The sequence below is a fragment of the Glossina fuscipes genome, unplaced genomic scaffold (assembly GCF_014805625.2).
Source record: "Glossina fuscipes isolate IAEA_lab_2018 unplaced genomic scaffold, Yale_Gfus_2 28, whole genome shotgun sequence".
Classification (NCBI taxonomy): Eukaryota; Metazoa; Arthropoda; class Insecta; order Diptera; family Glossinidae; genus Glossina; species Glossina fuscipes.
In genome coordinates this window covers 2,189,117-2,208,601 of record NW_023998423.1, presented here as the reverse complement: position 1 = coordinate 2,208,601, position 19,485 = coordinate 2,189,117, and the positions used below count along the sequence as shown (strand labels likewise).

Sequence of the window (19,485 nt, the reverse complement as noted above, 5' to 3'; positions counted from 1 at the left end):
TTAATAATGCGCCCGGCACTCCATCTGGCTATTGCTACAAAAATCATCAAAAATGTATTCTTGTTCAACTAATTCTGAAGCGGCCACGATCCTCCCTAATCTTGCTCTAAACCTTAAGCGACGACTCTTAAGTATGTTATGAGTATTATTATTATTATATGGGAAGACAGATATATCCTCAGCGTACGACAAGAAAAATATTTAAAATAATATTTTTATAGGAAAAGCCCGCAGGTAATAATGTAAACTAGAAACCATTCATATAACTTTGGTCTTATTTGCATTTTAAAAGACTTTCAACAGATGACAGTCGATTATGTCAATTGGCGTGGGTGGTTTCCACATTGATGGCCATATTGGGCCAAGCGAAATGTTAATGTACATCCGACTAAAGGCACGAAATGCTTGACATCATCAACGTTCACGCCTTTATCCGGTACTAGTAATAAGAGGTCTTGCCTGCTTCATAACTTTGAGCTCTTTGCTGTTCACCATAGGAAGTCACAAAGCAATTCGGAGCGATTCTTCACCAGAGCTTGGAAAAACGACTTTATTTATTTCTCAACAGGCTGACGTATACTGTGGCGTAAAACCGAGAGATACCACAGGGACAAAGAATTGTTGCAGGATTGCCCGATAATCGATACGCAGTAGTTATAACCTCTCGTTAAAGATTGTGTCCTAATCCTAATGCATGATACTTTGGAAATTGTGGGGCAAACCCTTCGGTTCCCTTTGGATGGTTTCGAAATTATCTTAAGGGATAACGTTTGTGTTTTATTTAATGAACAAAAACTGTGTTCACAGATCGAGAAGATTTTCGGAAATGGCGCGAAACGAAAATGGTTTCAATTTTCAATTCTTTTCCAAAAATCACAACGGAAAGAATGTAAAGCATTGTGTGTTGCTTGCAGAATTCTACCAGGTTCTAACAGATGATACAATAAAGGTCTTAAGTTCAGAAGTTCGAAAAAAATGTAGGTAGCGGTAGGTGATGGCTTTCATAAACTTGACATATCGATGGGCGGATATAAACCGCGAAAAATAATTAACATTAGTAGAAGAAAACTCAGATAAAATTTTGTCCCAATTTATGACAAAGAGACAGACAATCAGGTTAAGTTAATTTCGGTATTCGCGCGCATCAAGAGTGTGTATCCGATGTGTAATCCCGGGTTCACAAATATTTCAAAAATTTGACATATCCTTTATAGATGAGTAGCCGAGGAGGTAACCGATCGCGGGTTCAAATCTGAAGTGTTTTCAATACAGGCGAGCATATGATCTAAGATATCCGGCCTTTAAGTCCAAACTTTGTAAACTTATTTACAAAATATGCAGACAATAAATAAGTAAATCTTTTCTGGTTTCCCGTCAGCTGAATAGTCATAGAAAAGCTGAGGTATCGTCTCAGGACGATGCTGTAGCCATGCTACCATTGACATCTGGATTGGCGATAATGACAAACTTCTGTTATACCGGTATGCTGATCAGGGTCTCTGCAAAGTCAACGGCAGAGTTCCTCTTACATTCTGGTTGAAGAAGTGCAGAGGTCGTTTTCTGTATCTCATGGTCTTAGATTTGGGAAAGATGTCCGTGAAAGTTTACGGCGGCTGTATTGAAATTCGAAGAAACAGCTCAACACACCTGATTGTAAAGAGGGAGTGCAAAGAGATGCTTGACCAAAAAAAATTTCGTTGTTTTAGTTAAGCCTTACTGTGAATAGAAATGTCTTATGATAGTCGGGACATTACGGCCACACGTAGTCTTGACACCGAGTGCTAATGGGCATGTTGGAATTAAGCCTTTATAGGTTTGCATTTAGTTTAAACCCTTAGTAGTATAGCTCGCCTGTAACTACAATTAACTACCTTGGATGCCTAGAGCTTCCTTTATAAAGTTCCTTCAGCTGACCAGCACTTAAAATATGCCCACCGGCGATTTCGATTTTCTTAATAGTTTTATGTTTGTTCTTGCTGACAATCGGCGCTCAAACTAGATGTCCCGACAATTTTCAATTTTTTGATTCTGCCCCTGTCGAAATGGGACCACTCGATCTACCGGTTTTTACTTGTTTCATTTCTTACTAGCGAACAGTTTCGTTGTCACCTTCACGAAGTACACAGTCGACCTTTACATATATTTGATTTTGCTGAGGAAATATTTGTTTTTAATTTGTTCTTATCTGCCTCTGCTTTACAAATCAATATTATTTCAAAATCATTGATGTATTTATTCAAAATTATAAAAATCGAAGCAGTGTCTTTCAGCAGTCCTTCAGCAATTCCTGAATGTCGTTTTTTTGCTCTTGGCTTTTTGTTCACATGGAAATACAACGTAGAAGTCTTCAAAACTGAAGGTGTCTGGTTATGTGAAACGAGAAATCTCATATATATGAACGGCAAGCTGCTGACTCACACATGGTAATAACAGCGACGATGATGATGGTGATGATGGTGAATCCCAATGGCTTTTTGTTTTTTAATATAAAAAGAACTAATGGCGGCGATATTGACTATAAATTACGAAAACATGATGCAAAGAACAAAACAACGTTTTGTTATTGATTTTAAGGGTATTTCTGATTTTTTGGTCTTTTCTCTCTTTTAGTTTTATTTTTCTTCTTCTTCTTCTTCTTCTTCTTCTCATGTGAGACATTTTTGCACCAATATATTCGGAGGCAATAGCAACAAGAACAACAGCAATAACAGCAGTGGTAGTAATTTTATAAGTTTTCAACATTTGTTGTTATTGTATTTTATCTGTGCGTATATCTTTTGGGGTTTTTGTTTTTTTGTATAGGTTATGCAAAGCATAGTAAAGAAAAAGAAACGAACTAACGATCTGTGCCTAAGATTTGGTCTTATGTGAAATCGTTGCGTTAAGCTACCATATGCAAGCATTGTATCGTATACGTGTATATGTGTATATGCTTATATTATGCATATATGTATATTATTATAGGTATCTATCTATACAAGTTAAGTTTAAGCTTTTACATAAAAGGGCAATTTCGTTTTGGTTGCCGGCCGCGGCCTTGTATAATTGGGGCCTTTTGGACACAAAAATGCCTTTGTTCGGCAGCGGCAAGTCTCTTTCGTTTTTAACTTTTTGTTACTTCTTTTTTTCTCTGCTTGTGGTTCGGTTTTTGTTTTTTTTCTCTTGACCGGGCATACAACAAGCAAGACAAGCTAGCTATTGGCTAAAGGTAAGGAAGGCAGGTAAAATGATAAAACACACACGAGCACAAATGGACGGGTTATCGTGAGAAATTTTCTCGGGATGAAATAAAAACAAAGTGAGTCTGTGACACAAAAACGTATAAGTATGACTTCCTAACAAAAATCAGTTAACTGCTATCATTTGACTGAAGACTGAGGAGAAGAAACTAAATCAACACAACGGCAAATAATTGTTTGTACAAATTTTCAAACGTTTTTTTCTCTTTTTTTTTTTTTTTTTTTTTTTTTTTTTTTGCTTGATGTGTGCATACACACACACACACACACACGCACACGCACACGCATATATGTATATATATATTGTGTTATATAAATACTTACTCTTTCATATTGATAAAATGAACGACTTGGTCCAGCACGGCCATACAAATATGGATAATAAGCACCGTACATAACTTCAGGGCAGGATACTGCCATTGTAGGCTTCCACTCCACTCTCTGGCACTCTCTTAAATTCTGATTGTGTAGTAAATCAGAGAAATTAAAGTTAATTGAAAGCGTGCTATGATTTTTATTATTATTGATCGATATTATTGCTTCCGTTCGAACATGCAACGCACATATACACAAACACACGCACAACTGCTATAGTTTGATTTATTTTATATTATATCTTAAATATTAAATATATTATTATTATTATTATTATTATAACGGGAAATTTTAATTCCCTCTCGTCTCGTTATGGGAGAAAGAAAAACTATCTTTCTCTCTCCCTTTCTTTCGCGCTTTTCAACATTAGCTCAGCTGCTCTGTTAACAGTTTGTGAGATTTCGAAAACTTGTTTAACCGCAAATTTTTTTTTTTGTTTTAATCTTAGTGTTGGACTTTTTGCTTTAAATTCCAAGAAACAAATTCATGTTTAGTTTGTTTTTTTGTTTCTTTCTTTCTTTCATTTACATATATTTGTATTTTTTTAATTTCTTTTCAATGTTTTTTTTTTTTTTTTTTTTGTTTTTACTTAGTTTTCAATTACTAACAAGTTGGAAAAAAACACAACATAACTCGTCATTTCGCATTGTTACTCGCACAGACACTGGTACTGACACGTCTCACTCTGATGTTTCACATTTAAAACTATTGGTGCATATTTATAATTTCATCAGTAATTGAAAAGTACATGCATGCATATACACATATAATAAAAACAAACATGTACACACACATACACACACACATTCATGCATTTCTATTTACTACACCGACAACACAAGCTTTTTCATATTATCTATATATATATATATATGTTGATGAACATATACAAACACGATCCATAACTATACACATATAATATACATATATAGACATAAACACTTATACACCTGTTGTTATGTATAATTACAACGGAATTAAAGTTGAGATTCTCTCAACAACAATTATAGACGAACAACAGCTAAATGATGATAATGGCAAACTGCAGCAATAGTTGCCGCTTTTGCTAATGACGATGGTAATGACGCTGCGAATACTGATGATGATAATAATGATGACAATAGTTATGATGATAATGATGATGGTGATGATGGTGATGATGATGATGACGACGATGATGGTGGCGATGGCGAATGCGTATTAACTTTCATTCATTATATTATTATGGATTTCAATGCAGTTTGCGTTACCGGTTTCTTTTTTTCTTCTTCTTCTTCTTCTTTTTATTTCTCTATTTAAGTATGTATTTCTTTTTTTTTTTTCTTCACTTCAATGCATCAAGTTTTTTTATGGTTGCAAAAAAATAAAAAAAGCCTTTTACTAAATGTTGCCGTTTCAGCGTTATATTCATTCACGCAACTCTGAAAATACATAGAAACAAAACAAAAATATATAAATAAATAAATAAATATGAAAAGTGTTTAAATAATTTGTAACACACAGTACCGTACAGAAGATATAATCAACCAAGACGATGTCTATGAAAAAAAAAAAAAAAATTTTTATTCAAATTTAAAAACTAATGAGTAGTGCACCGAGGTCTACCATTAAATACCTTACTCGACCTAATCGAAGTAATCGCTAAAGTGGTCCGATTCAAATTACTTCGTATAGCGCTCGTTCTTGAGCCAAACGAATTTGATCAAAATATCTCAAAAATTGCGACCTAAAGGTTGAACAAAACAAAACAAAAGAGACAGATCGATGAAGAGAAGAGGAGAAGAGAAGAAGACAAATCAGACAGATTCCGAATAAAATCTATCTCAAGTCTCCCTGTGTGTTGCATATCTAGGATATCCGAACTAACTAAGTGCATCCTCACATTGCAAGTGATGTGCGGTGTAAAAATATTAAAGAATTAAAGAAGAAAATTGAAAACGAATGAAAAGATCAAATCGGATAATTTAACTAACGTTTGCTGGTTGATCGAAACAGATTTGGTTTCTCTCGTCTTTGTCGCGTTCTTTAACCACTTTAATTGCTTAACTATGTTTTTAGCAAAGATGGGTACTTTCGACACAAATGCAAAGACAATTCCAAGCTGGAAAATGAAATATATTTTTCGGTTCTTTTTCGTCGATGTAGAGTAAGATGTCGACTAAGCCAATGCAACATGTGGCTTATATAATGCGGATTGACGTGAATTAATATAACTTAAGTTCATTTACTCGAAATGATTTTAAGGTATGGCTTTGAGCTTTAAATCAATAATAGCAGACTTAGCTTGGTTGCAAAAGACGTCCAACAAAAACCTCAGAAGGGATAAAAAAAGAGATAGAAAATTAATAAAAAAAAAAGTATTCCGCGTAATAATGCTGTGGAAAAGTTATAGTTAAGAAAATGGCAAAAAATTTACGATGTTACATAATTAACCCTTTGCATTTCTCCTTTTTCTTTTTAGCTATCCCTGCCTACTTAAGAATTTCAAGGAGAGGTTGAGCTTCTCTCAATTCTTCTTCTCTTGATTTCCAACAGCAATAGGAGGTTTGTCGCGAATAAATTCATTATTATTATTATTAACGGGACAAAAAATAGCTCCTCTTATACTAATTTTTTATTCTTTACCTAATTTATTAATTGTTAGAATAATTTTGGCCGTAATAGTGGGCGCTAGTGGACGCTAGTGGAATCAAACTTCTCTACGAAAATTAATGGCTTATTCGACTCTGGGCCACCCCGTGGGACTTGGTGTTGGAAACACAATGTGAAAAGTGATCTGTTTTTGGATTTCTAACGAAATATGGCAAGTCCTTGAGATGAGCATCATTGCAAGCATTTAAAAGACCATTTTGATTATCATATATTTTAAACACGTTACAGTGAAACTAACTAACTACGGCAGAAAACCAAGCCTTATCCATTGCTTTAAAGAATGTAAATCTTCATTTCTTATAGAAAAAAAAAAAAAAAACAATTATTTCAATGATGCAACGAATATGCGGTACGAAGATAGGTTTACGGCAGAAAATAAATTTAGACAAGCGAATGAAATTTTCATACTTTTTGTATTATTTTGTAACGAAGGTGCTCTCACCTTACCTTGTACTGTTATGTTATCGTCCTTCGAGAGTATTTCGAGAGTATACCCTTCAAAAAAAAAAAAAAAAAATACTGTTGATTATTCGAGTCGTGATAGGAATGCAATTGTTTTTTGTCTTCGTAAGGAGTACACTCGACGTAAACGGTTAAAGACGTAACACGACTGCAAAAGCCGAAACAAAGCGTACTTTCGACATTGTTTCGGAATCGGAGAAAACACAATAGAATAATAATATCGGAGAACTTGTTAAGCATGCATTGAAGTATGAGAAAAACAACATTATTTTTGAAATACAATAAGAGATGATAACACTGGAGCCACTCTCGCGACAGATGACTGGCGAAGGAGCTTCGCTTCACACAGTGTAGATGACGCAAATTTTGAATCTGTACTAAAACAACAAATATATTTGGAAGACTATGATCTTGAACTAGTTAAAATTTTTCCACGCCTACAATTGTCTTTATATATCATTCTTAACCGTTTTGGGGATCATTCACATTAGCAAAAATAGATGGATTTTTTAAAAAAACTTTGCCTTAATGTTGCCCCCTAATTATAGTAAATGAATATGTCATCAGGTGGATGGTATACAAACCATTTCTCAAAAAAAAACCAGCGTCGTTCGGTACTGGCAAACTTTCTTCCTTCTCTCCTCTGTCCTTCTCTCTCTTCTTAGCTGACGTCAATAACCGTGAAAATATGAGGTGATCTAACTGTGTCCATCTTCAATCTAGAATTAATAGGTTCATTCGAGTCGTTCACATTCACACTGACATATACTGTCAATTTCGATTAACTAGCATTGTCATGATTATTAGGACATTACAATTCAAGATGAAAATAACGAACAGTGTACCATCCGTACCACTGCACGCAGTGCCTAGTAGACTTTTTCACAACTTGAAAGTTTACAAAGTATAGAAATCGACCTGTTTCGAGATCAAAAAACAAAATTGTCAGTTTTTTAATTGAGATAATAAACGTTAACCAATATGCTGCGAGATAAAAGCATAAGAGAAGAGGAAGTAGTTCTACAAATTGTAGATTTAAAGCGTATCTAACAGAGCGTGTGGCTACACGATTAATGTAAAGACCAACCAACCCAATCAACTCATGACCATAACAGAGAACTTCGACACCGAAGTTGTTTCTTGTTACCTTGTGGGAACGACAGCGGAGAGTCAATTGTAACTTAAGCGTTTCAAAGAGTGTGAATACTTAGAAACTTCCAAGCGTGAGAACTATCGGATATTCACAAATTGTAGGTTTTTGATTAGCGTAAGCAACTCTAACCGATATGTTGTTATGAAAAAAAAAAAAAAAATGAAGAGACATCTGGTACCAGCCACTATCCGATGATACGATCGACCGTAAACGTTATCGGCAAGTTAGAGGCTGGAGGAATGCGACAATTCGTCAATGTCGAGGCAAATAACGGCCATTTTCTTCGTTCCTTCATTTAAACAAATTGTAACGGACGCAAAGGACTCTAGACTTAAGCTAGTCTGAACTCCTGGACTATAGCATCATCAAAATATAACCACAGTACTAATCCCTATCACTTTTTTCTTTATTTTCTTTATCGGAACTTAAGTGCAATTTGTCAACTTATATGTCATAGTACTTGTAGTTGAATATTGCATAAGATATCGAAACAGCAAATGATGATAATTAAAGTTTATTATTATAATTTGAAAAGTCAATAATAGCTCAAAACTAAACTAAACGAGATGAAATGGAAAATACTGACAATAGAGATTTCACGGAGCTGAAACACTCACTGCTCTCATGCAACTTTTAATCGTTGAGACTTATAAAAGTCAAATTCTTTTACCTCGCTGAAGCACTGCCGACAAACACGCTATTAGAGTGGAGATCAGAAGGACCAAGTGTGAAGTGTAACCGTAGAAGTGCTTTGTTTCTTGCAAAGCAATTACGAAAAAAGTCTTAGTTCTCTGGAAGCGAATCTTTGCTTTACCGTCCTATTTATCTGCAACTGAGGGGTTTCCAACAGCAGACGAATGGAGGGACAAATCAACAACGACAACCCAATTCGTAAACATACTAGGATCGAGATTGTATGCATTTCGTGGGTAAACTTGTTTAATATCATAAATAAAACGACAGAAATCGATTGTACAGTGATCGGTCAATCGAAATTTAATATGTTGCCTACCCCCCAACATTCAGGTTTCACTTAAAATTACAAAGAACCAGATTTCATGACGAAGAACAAGAGTATAAGTCGCGTCGATCAAGTTTGAATGCAATTAGTGTCCAGTTTTCATTTACTTCACGTGGCAAACATATATGTAATCGATTAAATTCCCCGGACACATTAGTCATTGGCGATTTTTTAATAACGTTATTAATAACAAAATTAATAAATATTCCTTACTACACTTGTGTTGGAATTTTCAAAGAGAACTACTTGGATCGGCATAATGCGATATATGTCGATCGGCTTGGGTCGGCTTGGAAAGAAAGATGCAAATTTTCCGAAAAATTATAATAATAAGAAGAAAGGAGCGAAGCGGAAATTTCGAAAACTAGAAACCACCGGGATTTCTCAACATATAACTACGAAAATATGGTCACATATTCTGTAAGAACCCTACAGCCGCGTTTTTTCGAGTCAGTACGTTTTTGACTTCTAGGCCCTTTCCTATTCATTTTCGAAAGGAAATTTCTTGGGTCATTTTGATAGCATTTTAATCGACTTATATAAGTTTTCTCCGACAATTGAACCGAACGTCTATCTCTAATATAACAATAATAATAATAGTATTCGAAGATTTTGAAAGAAATTTTCTAAGCCCTACGGAAACATGACTATATATTTCCGAATGCTTTAGATAATTTCTTTCCAAAAATATCGTGTCTTCTGCTCACCGACATCTAAAAAGGTCTAAATCGTATATTAATTTCATATTACTTTGAAAAAAATTCTTGAGCCGCTAGAGAAGGTTAATGAGTACTTCCAAGGACTCCTGATGGAGAGAAGGAGCTAAAATGCCCTCCTGCAGTAGATACAAAAGCATTTTTAAAGAACACAGGGATAAAGTAAAACTTGCTGTATAACAATCATTTCTAAGAATATCTGTAAAAGAGTTACTTGTGATCCAAGTATTGAAAACGTAGGCTACGCATCTTAGAAAGCCTTTCTATTTTGTAAGTTATGTGCACACAAGCAAGAACAGTTTATGGCGTTTGGTAGTCAAAGTCAGCCAAATAGCTTTCAACGTCGTTCAAAGGATTTCGCATTTCATCAAGCATTCATTAGTGTTGGGAAAAAATAAACAGTCTCTTTATTCTGTTCCTTAAAGACAAAAGACTAAAGTCGTTAGCGCAACATGATCTAGTAAACGTTTAGCTTTTTTCTCAATTTTCTTTTATTAAATTTTATGACTGTATCCTACAGACTTTTTTATGTAAGTAATAAATGTGTAAAAACCGTTCCAAAGCCATGCAGACACAAAGCACAGGCTTAGCAAAAATATGTTGGCCGACGGTGGAAATTTTATGCTTACTGCCCATACATTGGTTTAAAAAACTCGCAAATTAACAACCAAACGGACGTTCTTTTAATTTTCTCTCTGAGAAAATTTCTTTCGAAATAGTTTTTCCCGTTTTGAAAGCTTTCTCCAGTAACTCTCACTTCTATTTATTTTTATTTTATTTTGTTTACCGGTGGCCGAGGCTCCTTCGAAGGAATGGTTGATCTTCTTCTGAAGTCATTCGAAGAAATCAGACCATACCTAAAAACCCCGAACGGCCAGGCAAATTACTTTATATCGATAGAAATCGCTAGGAAAACAATATCTGGAAAGTGCGGCAGGCTTCCTAGAGTTTAATCCTTGCCAAATGATACCGGCACTGTTGTGACCACCTTCACACAATATGTGCTTGGAGGCTATAGCGCTGAAGACCTCTTTTATTAGGGCTTTATACAGTAATATGGCAAGAATGCCATTTTAGCGTCTTCGTTTACTGTAAAAAAATTGTTTGCGAAGCAAAACACTCTGCCTTTCATATCCCCCGAGCAACTTTTCAAAAATCGAAAAGAACTGTTCAACGTCTCGCAATTCTAATTCGTGTAACAGCGGCTTACGCTTTGTTTTACACTCTCACTTTAGATTCATCAACATTTCAGAATGAGTTGACTAAGTGTCCTTTTCAAGGCTTCTCAGCTTAAACCTACTAATGACTATTTGAAAGTAACTCACATTTGAACAACGTTTCCTTTGACAATCGATATTTTCCCACAATCATTTGAAATAGTGGACCCAAACTTTCCACAAGCGACTCGGAAACCCATACAGTTTGAATATAAAAAAGAACTGGAGAATGTGGGGAGAGCGTACTTGGGGCGATTTTGGCGGTGATAGGTCGCGGACATAGTAACAAAGTAACTTTTTCTGATAGGTTTCAGTATCTAAAATTAGGAGTTACGTAATGTTTCTAAAAGTTTTCGTCATTCGATTCCCACTGCAATTTGAAGCGTATTTTTAAAGAACTTTTAATTGGTTATTCTAAAAGACCTATGACGGTACGATAAGTGGGATCATGCAAAAAAACGAGATGTTTCCGACAATCACGATACTCCCCTGTCAGTCCTCCTTTCCGGTTTTATTCCTAAAAATTCCGAAAGGGCTTTTGTATAGAACTGAAGTATTCTGGGCAGCACCAGAGAAAGATAACAAATCACAAGAAGTTTTCCTTTCTATCGGTTTTCCTGACTTAACGGCGTTGATGTTGAGGTATTTTATTAGGACTATTGCTCGGGAATACCGTATTTTGTTCAGGGTAACGAAAATTATGACAAGAAAACGCCTTATTTTCTCTCAAGATTTCCTATCCTCACCTTTCTTATTTTAAAACTTAAGTATTATGAAAGCATTTTCCTTTCTTTTAACAAAAATTTCGAAAGATTATTTATAGTGGAGACGTGGTCTTACTACCGCTTAACAAAGTTGAAGTATTTGACATAAAGATGATTCCAATCGGCTTAAGAACATAAACAGTTTCGTATTTCCCACACAAGCAACAACCTTAATCTAACTGTTAAGACAAACAAAAACAAAGCCTTAATAGATGTCACGAGATAAGTTCTACTTAGTCACAGAGTTCAAGAGAATGAATTAACCCTTACAACCGAAGGTGGAGCTATTCTTCAGGCCACAAAACTTGCTCACAAGGATAAACTTAAAACGGCTATCATCACAGACAGTTTGTTGGTCTTGAAAGTTCTTCGTAACCCCTACAATTTCAACTAGAACACCATTAACAAAATGAAGAATACCATTGCCACATACGAAGATAAAATTAAAATCTTTTTGGGTACCAAGTCAATCTAGCTGTCAAATCCACAGCTTCTGCACCTTCAATTATGGGCGACACAAATATATTAGGAAAAAAATTAAAGAGAAAATTGACGGAAAATATCACACTAATCGCATATTAATCGGAAGCTTATTCCATCTGTGTATCCAACCAACGTCAGAAAAATCAAGATCAAAACATTTGCAAGAATGCGACTTGAGCATTGCATTGCAATGGACCCTTAAGAAACCTACTTCTCCAATCTGCTATACTTTCTGAATGCCGAATATTCTTCTAACAGTCGAGGATTAGGTTTCGGCGTATGCAACTCTACGGACGTCTTGAAAGTAACTTTGGGCAACTTAATATCAATAAAATAGTTACCTTTATTAAAGCTAACTATCTAAACTACCTTGAGAAAAGGAAAACTTGACAGTCTTAGTTGAAAGTGTTAATCATGCTTTTAGTCCTAGAATTTATTTTGTTGGCCTAAATGAATTATAATAATAATAATAATAATAATAGTATTGATTAATAAAGCCGAAGAAACCCATTCTCAGACCAAAGTCTTAAAGTACTGGCATCTAAGGCTACGGGCTTTATTGGAAACTCTGCCGCACTTGAGTTGATCAAAAAAATATCAATTTTTTCAAAGTTCAAAGCCATGCCCCGTTTAGCGTACGGAGAGGGGATAATTTACAAATTTCTTTGCAATCAATTTCTGATTAGTTTTCACTTTGTTAAGTCTCTGTAAAAATCATCATTGCTTTAACTATTACCGTTTTATGAAATTATCCAAGCGTTTAAAGAGAGTTAATCCATAACAACTGTTGTGGTTGCAATTGTTATTGTTATTGTTGCACTGTTTTACTGCGTGTATTAATAAACATTTTTTGAATATTTATTTTGCATGAAACGCTTCATTGTTGTTGTTGATAAAATAATGCAAAACATTTCACTGCAGAAAATATTTTTGTTAATTGCTCGTTAAATGTTTGTCTGTGCGAGTGTTTTATTTTCTTCTATTTTCTTTTTTTTATTTATAATATTTCGAATTTGAAAAATTCAAGTTGAAATTCTTAAGAGAATTCTTATAATATTTTAAATAATTTTTCTAATTTCCTTTCTTTATTTTTTGGCCAAACGATTAAGTAGCTAACACAATGAAAGAGCGAGTAAATTCACTGATGTTAAAATTTCAAAGTTTTAGACACAAATTCCAAAGATTCTTTTGATGCTAAGTAAACGCAAGGCGCGCAACATTCGCTGATAAACCGTTTATTAAGCAAAACGCTACGAAACTATTAAGGATTTCGACATGCACGCGACATTTAATTATTAATCGCATCTAATTTTTTTTTCAATTTTTTTTTTTGTTGAAAAATTTGAACGATCATCGTGAAAAAGCTTATTATTGTTTTACACTTACGCACACAAATGCCTATTATGGATAAAATTTGTCATTGAATTGCATTTAAAAGCAACGGAAATTAACGAATACGCAACAAAATCTGTTGAGTGAACGCGTAGCGTTTTATTATACAGCAAAGCCCCCAACAAAAATTAACCGAACACCGCCACTATAGAGAATCAACTGTCGGATACAAGACCCAACTAGAAATACCACACTACCACTACTACCACCACTACTCGCATGCATAAATGTCAAAAACAAAAAACAGGAATTTCAAATAAGCCCAAGTGCAAGCGTATGTGTTTCATACATTGGTTGAGCGGGGGGGAAATGAAAGTTTCTAAGTAATAAAGCATTTACGTATATGAATATATAAGCATCTCTTTCTTCTTTAAAATAAAATAAATTAATTTCAGTTTATTTGTACGTTTAAATTCATTGAGCATGAGAGAGACAATACTTTTACCCAATTCTCTAACTGTTCACTCTTTGCTTTATCATAATCAGCAATCTATGTGATTGTGTGCGTACTTATACACGTGGCATTCAATATACAAGAACAGTTGTTATTGTTTTTATTATTTTATTAACTCCGCCCATTCGGTTAATTCAAGTATGTTGTCTGCATATGTTTCGTTGTTTGTTTGAATGAATATGAAGGAAATTCCTCCTCCTTATCATGAGAAATAAAATGGAGAGACTGCAATTTCCGTTGCTTGTGTTAAATTAAACGCTCGCATATAGTTAAATACTTACTTCTGCGCCTATATTCACATATGCATGTACATGTAGAAACACGCGATAGACTTCGTGTTTTGTTTTTTAGGGTTTGTTTGATATTGAAAGGTATTTTTTGTACATTCGCAAAAAGTTCTGTTCTATTTTCATGTAAATTAGTTAAGAAAACAATTGAATTTTGCGGTTGAAAGGTATGTTAAAGTGTGTCTAAACCGACCGCCTACCTTTGGTGCCTTTGGATGGATCATTCATTAACTCTAATGGATTATTATTCAAATATTTCTTACCAATCGTTGCCCATCTAACTTATGACAAGCCTATAATGATGTGTTAATTTATTGATTCAATGTGAATACGGCGAACTTTTACTCATTTAATTAAATAAGAAATTTTATGAAAATTCCAACTTGATATTAATAAATAGAATAATGTTAAATAAAAATCTCAAGGATATTTTTAAACATTTTTTTTTTTTTTTGTGATCTAATTTATCGACCATCTTCGACCACTTCATTCGCAAAAAGGCCATAATTGCATTAAGCATAATTTTTGTTACCGACTAGTTAAAGTCAAGCAGGCCTAATTTGCTCTAGAAACAGACGTGAACAGACGTCTTTCTAAGACACAAAGCTCATTCCGAAAGCAGTTAAAGTAAGCATGTAGAAGTTGCGGAACTCCTTGTTTTTTAGGGGTCTATCAGAACTACCCTAAAATGCCTATCTTTCATCTGCTACTTCCAACTTGGTTGTATGTCAAATACCTTTAATTGTCTGCCTTTCTACGTAATCAGGTTTTCTAATTGCTGTGAGATTTTTCAAATGTTCATGGTAATCATTTCGTACATTGTAGAAACTAGTTCAGTTGCATGCAAAATAACGGCTCTCCGTCTTAATTTGGGCTTCTAAAAATTTCGAAAGCAAACAACTGACGGACGTGCATGTATATTAAGAATACAAATACTATAAAGGCTCCATTAGACGCTGCGGAATCTTACAACCACTGTTGTTGCATTGTTAGTGTATATTAGTAGACAATTTTGTATTGCACGAAAAATAAATGGTCACCTGGTCCGCAATTAAATTTTTCAAACAACAATTGATGTGTTTGTGCCACATCACAGTTGAAAAAAAAAGCTTTTAAAAAAAAGTAAAGAAGGTTTAAATTTATGAGAGGTAAGTGAAATATTGTTAACTTAGGTTTACTGCATTCGATATCGAATCCATTCACGTGCGAAACACAAAATAGCAGGTTTTGTGAATTTGTTGGCATTCGATTGCTTTCGAAACGTAATAAATTTTTTATACACCCCATTTAACATCTCTGTTTTTACGGTTAAAATTACTTACATTGTAATTTTGAAGGCATATCTGTTTTTAACTAACATAAACAATTTTATTCCTCATTTGAACTTTAAAAATGTTCCTAAATATTTTACAACTGTGCAGTGTTACAAAAAAGAAATTTTTTTATGTTATGGTTATGTTATATATTGTCATTAAGCCGTAAAAACAAAACACGAAAAACTATCTGAAATTAACTTAAACTTTTTATTTAATTCTATACGATTACCAAATTAAGACATTTTGTTTCTATTTACTTTGGCAGTCAGAAATGAGAAAATGCTGTTCAACTTTATTTGCTATATTTTGTTTTAATACACAATACAGTAAAATGTGCTATAATTTACAAAATGCAACTTTGTGTGATTTCCTATAAAGACGAGATTAGCAAAATGTAATATATCGGCTTATTTTATTGTTGCATGCAGCGACTCTATTCACTTTTCGTTTTTGTTTGCTTTTTGTTGGTGTGCATGTTTTTTGAAAGCAAGATCTAATCTATTCTTCTAAACTTACAAAAAAAAAAAAAAAGGAAAGAATTATTATTACGAATAAACGCAAAACTGATGTAGTGATGACAGGTCGAATGACTGTTACGCACTTTTACAGAGTAGCCTTTTTTCCCAAAGGTTAACAGAAAGTTCAGTGGTTAACAGAAAAATCACTACAAATGATTTCAAATGAATTATTTTGTTCTCCTTCTTTTTTATTTTCTTCTAGAATCGTGGTAGTTTTGACACTTGGTTGACCTTTACAAAAAAAAGGCCAGCTAACGGTTTTTTCGCAAGAAGTCAAAGAACTTCGTTACGTGTTGTGCAAAGCAAGTGAGTAAAGTTTGAAGAAGACTAACTGTAAAAAGGGAATTCTGTAAAATAAAATTAAAAAAATAAAAAGTGGAATTCGCAAAATTTAAGAATTTTACAACGTCATATTGAAGATAACAACCTGACACTTATTGGGCTGAACTTGTCCGAAAATATTTCCTCCATCTTTCTGGTGTCTTTTTACTTAAACACACAATTGGAACGGGCGGCATTGATTAGGTTTGAACTTTTCAATGTAAAGATTTCGATCATTTCAATCATATTGAAAAAAACTAGATTTTCTCTTATTCAATGTACTTATGTAAAAATAGCGAAAATATAGTAGTATGCTTGGCATACACGTGAACCTTTTTTTTCATTTTTCATTACTTAGCCAGCCATAGAATTTGTGCCATTTTTAACCTATAAATTATATAGGGATATCAATTAATCAGTACGTTTTTTCCAATGTAAGATGCAAACTGGAAATATGAATGGTCTTTGAGAATAACCCGAAGTCGATAGAGAGAGTTGGTTTTAATAAATCAGAAAAATGGTAAATAAAAAATCTCTCTCATCTGTTAAATGGAACGAAGTGGTGGAAAAAAATCGTAACAGCTGGATACATAATGTAATAAACAATAATGAAGAACCTGAGAGAATTAAGGAAAAAACTGAAGAAGTTTTTATTAAAAAAAGTCGGGATATGATAAAATTATTATGATTTAATTGGGTACGATGGAATGGATATTTGAATCAACACCAAGCGTCTCCCGTAAAGGCATATTTTGCGCATTTCTGGACTTTATTGGCATAGAAAGTAGATGTAGTAGTGTACACGATGATTTTACAGAATTTATTAGGATGCTTATAAATGAGGTTGATTATATATTGAGATTTGGACAAGCAAAGCTTTCAATACATAATCATAAAAAAAAAGAAAAATATTAGTTTTAAAATTTATTGTAATTTATTTACATTAAAAACAAAATAAGAAAAATAAAAACGTTCAACTTCAAGACTAGTACTAAAATATATTTATAGATTCGTACTCTTTGTACAACACCAAGTATTAATAATTTTCCCCATACATCTAAGGTCCCAGTAAATAAGCAGATAACCCAGGGTATGAAATTCACATTTTATTATGCTTATTATTTTATTATTATTTTGATTGACTTTAAAGGCAATCAAAGAGACAAGAGCTTGGTGCTGAGAGAAACTAATGTTGCATTAGGACTTCAAAAAGTTAGCGGATAACGGCCGGAGTTGGGAGAAGACAAAAACGCAGTTGGCGTGAGTGAAATTTCTATTGAAAACGAATCGGAAGAAGTGAAAAGTAAAGTGAATGGAGATGAAGTGGGCAAGGTGAATAATCCAGAAAGTTCACTTGTTTCTGCTGGTTTTCAAACAGCGAATGGTAAAAAAATCTCCATATCGAAAAAAAGCCAAATATCCGTACAAAATATTCTAAGAGAATTTCAAGACAATTTGCAAGAAAAGAATTATGAAACTGAACTAAAAGATATAAAAGCTCGGATGTCGATTAAAGTATGGAGTCCAAGTTTGGAAAAAATACAAACAGCAGTGCGCAAATAGCCAAAAAAATAGGCTTTCAAGCGATGTGCGAAAAAGGCAAAGAAGAAAGAATGAATGAATATCCCAGCTGCAGCAGCAAATTATCAGCAGCTGGTCCAATGCTGTGTCGTAAAAAGTATTTGTTATCATTAAACCCAAAATTTAACTGTAGGCCACCCCCCCAACTTTGTGAGACACCGAACAGAAACACACGACAAATCGAGACTACGACACCAGAATTAGGGGAGTTTATTAATAATGCTGTTGAAACAAGTACACCAGGCGTCAATAGACCAAAGAGGGGCGGCCTCGGGCTTAAGTACTCGTACTAATTTAAAGAAATAACAAATTTCAAATCAATCAAATTTTCTTATAAGATAAATTTATATTTTTTAATGTTAGTACATATTGAGTCCTTTCTTATCCTTTTTTTTATTGGGTTCGATACTCATATGTTCAAGGCTCTTCAACTCCATGCAAGTTTAAATTAGTTTTGCTATTTTTTCGCATTTTATTTAATTAATGACATTTGGATGTATTTTTCTTATCCTCGGTTTCCTGTATCTTTTTGCTTTCTTATGCTTTTTTCTTATTTAATGATTTTCTTACTATTTTATATTACATTGTATAAATTACATGCAGGTAGTTTGTATAAATTGTAAACCCTTTATTTAATTGTATGAAAAAACAGTAACTTGTTTACGTATAATTTTTGCTTATATAAAATTGAAATAGCAAGATTTTGCTTGTCTAATAAAAAAACGAGTATAATCTCTTTTTTTTGCCATTTTTAATAAAAGATTTCGATTAGTTCATCCTTTGTAGCACGCATTAAAATATTGTATACCATATATTTATTGAAATATAATATGTAATCTTGTATATATAAATGTATAAAAAATAAGCATTTATCTCCGCTTGTACGTCTCCTGAAGAGTTTTATACAATTTTTATAGACCTGGCGTTCGATTTTCCTCTATTTTTCAAAATTTTCTCTTCATTCTTACCATACATTCGTACAAGTGCTTGAAGTGCTTGAAATTTAATATATTTATTTTATTTGAAAGATATCCATTGATTATAAGTACTCGATTTAATATTTCATTCTTGCTGGATAAATGCGGACGTGCTCATAATGTTAAAGGTGAAGTTTATGAAGTGGATGAAGAAATGTTGAAAAAATTAGATGAATTAGAAGAGTATCCAGAATATTACGATCGTGAAATACAAGAAATAAGAATGGAAAAAAAGGATGAGTAAGTTCAAGCAGATTTATTCTGGAGATAGTATTGTTTTTTTTTTTTTTTTGAAGGTTTAAGAAGTGCTGGTTATATATAATGAGAAACTGCCCAGACCACTTATTGCAAAAACTCTTATGGTAAAGCAATTGCCCGGTTTTGTTGTCGCATTTTATATGAGAAATTAGATGGACAAATTAAACGACATCTGAGGACTGTTCGGAAATTACTTTTACTTTGGAAAATTGCTTGGTTTATATGAAAATTATGTTCAAGCATTCAAAAAAATTTAAGTTTAAAAAAATTCAATGGGCCTTTTGAAAGGTAAATTATTT

The 19,485-nt window shown here is 33.5% G+C and overlaps 1 protein-coding gene across 2 annotated transcripts in view; it reads right to left on the bottom strand.

The window, feature by feature from the left end:
- Positions 1-4,890, bottom strand: part of LOC119636451 (protein vestigial) — a 32,577-nt gene extending 27,687 nt beyond the window's left edge. Inside the window, exons 1-2 of one of the 2 annotated variants that reach the window (XM_038031787.1) lie at positions 4,865-4,890; positions 3,564-3,698 (exon numbers count right to left, since the gene is read on the bottom strand). In XM_038031787.1, coding sequence (XP_037887715.1) covers positions 3,564-3,659 — 96 coding nt within the window. In that variant the 5' untranslated portion in view covers positions 3,660-3,698; positions 4,865-4,890. Of the gene's footprint in view, positions 1-3,563; positions 4,068-4,864 lie in introns of those variants that run through there. The other variant, XM_038031788.1, reaches the window with a different exon arrangement.
- Positions 4,891-19,485: the final 14,595 nt, after the last annotated feature.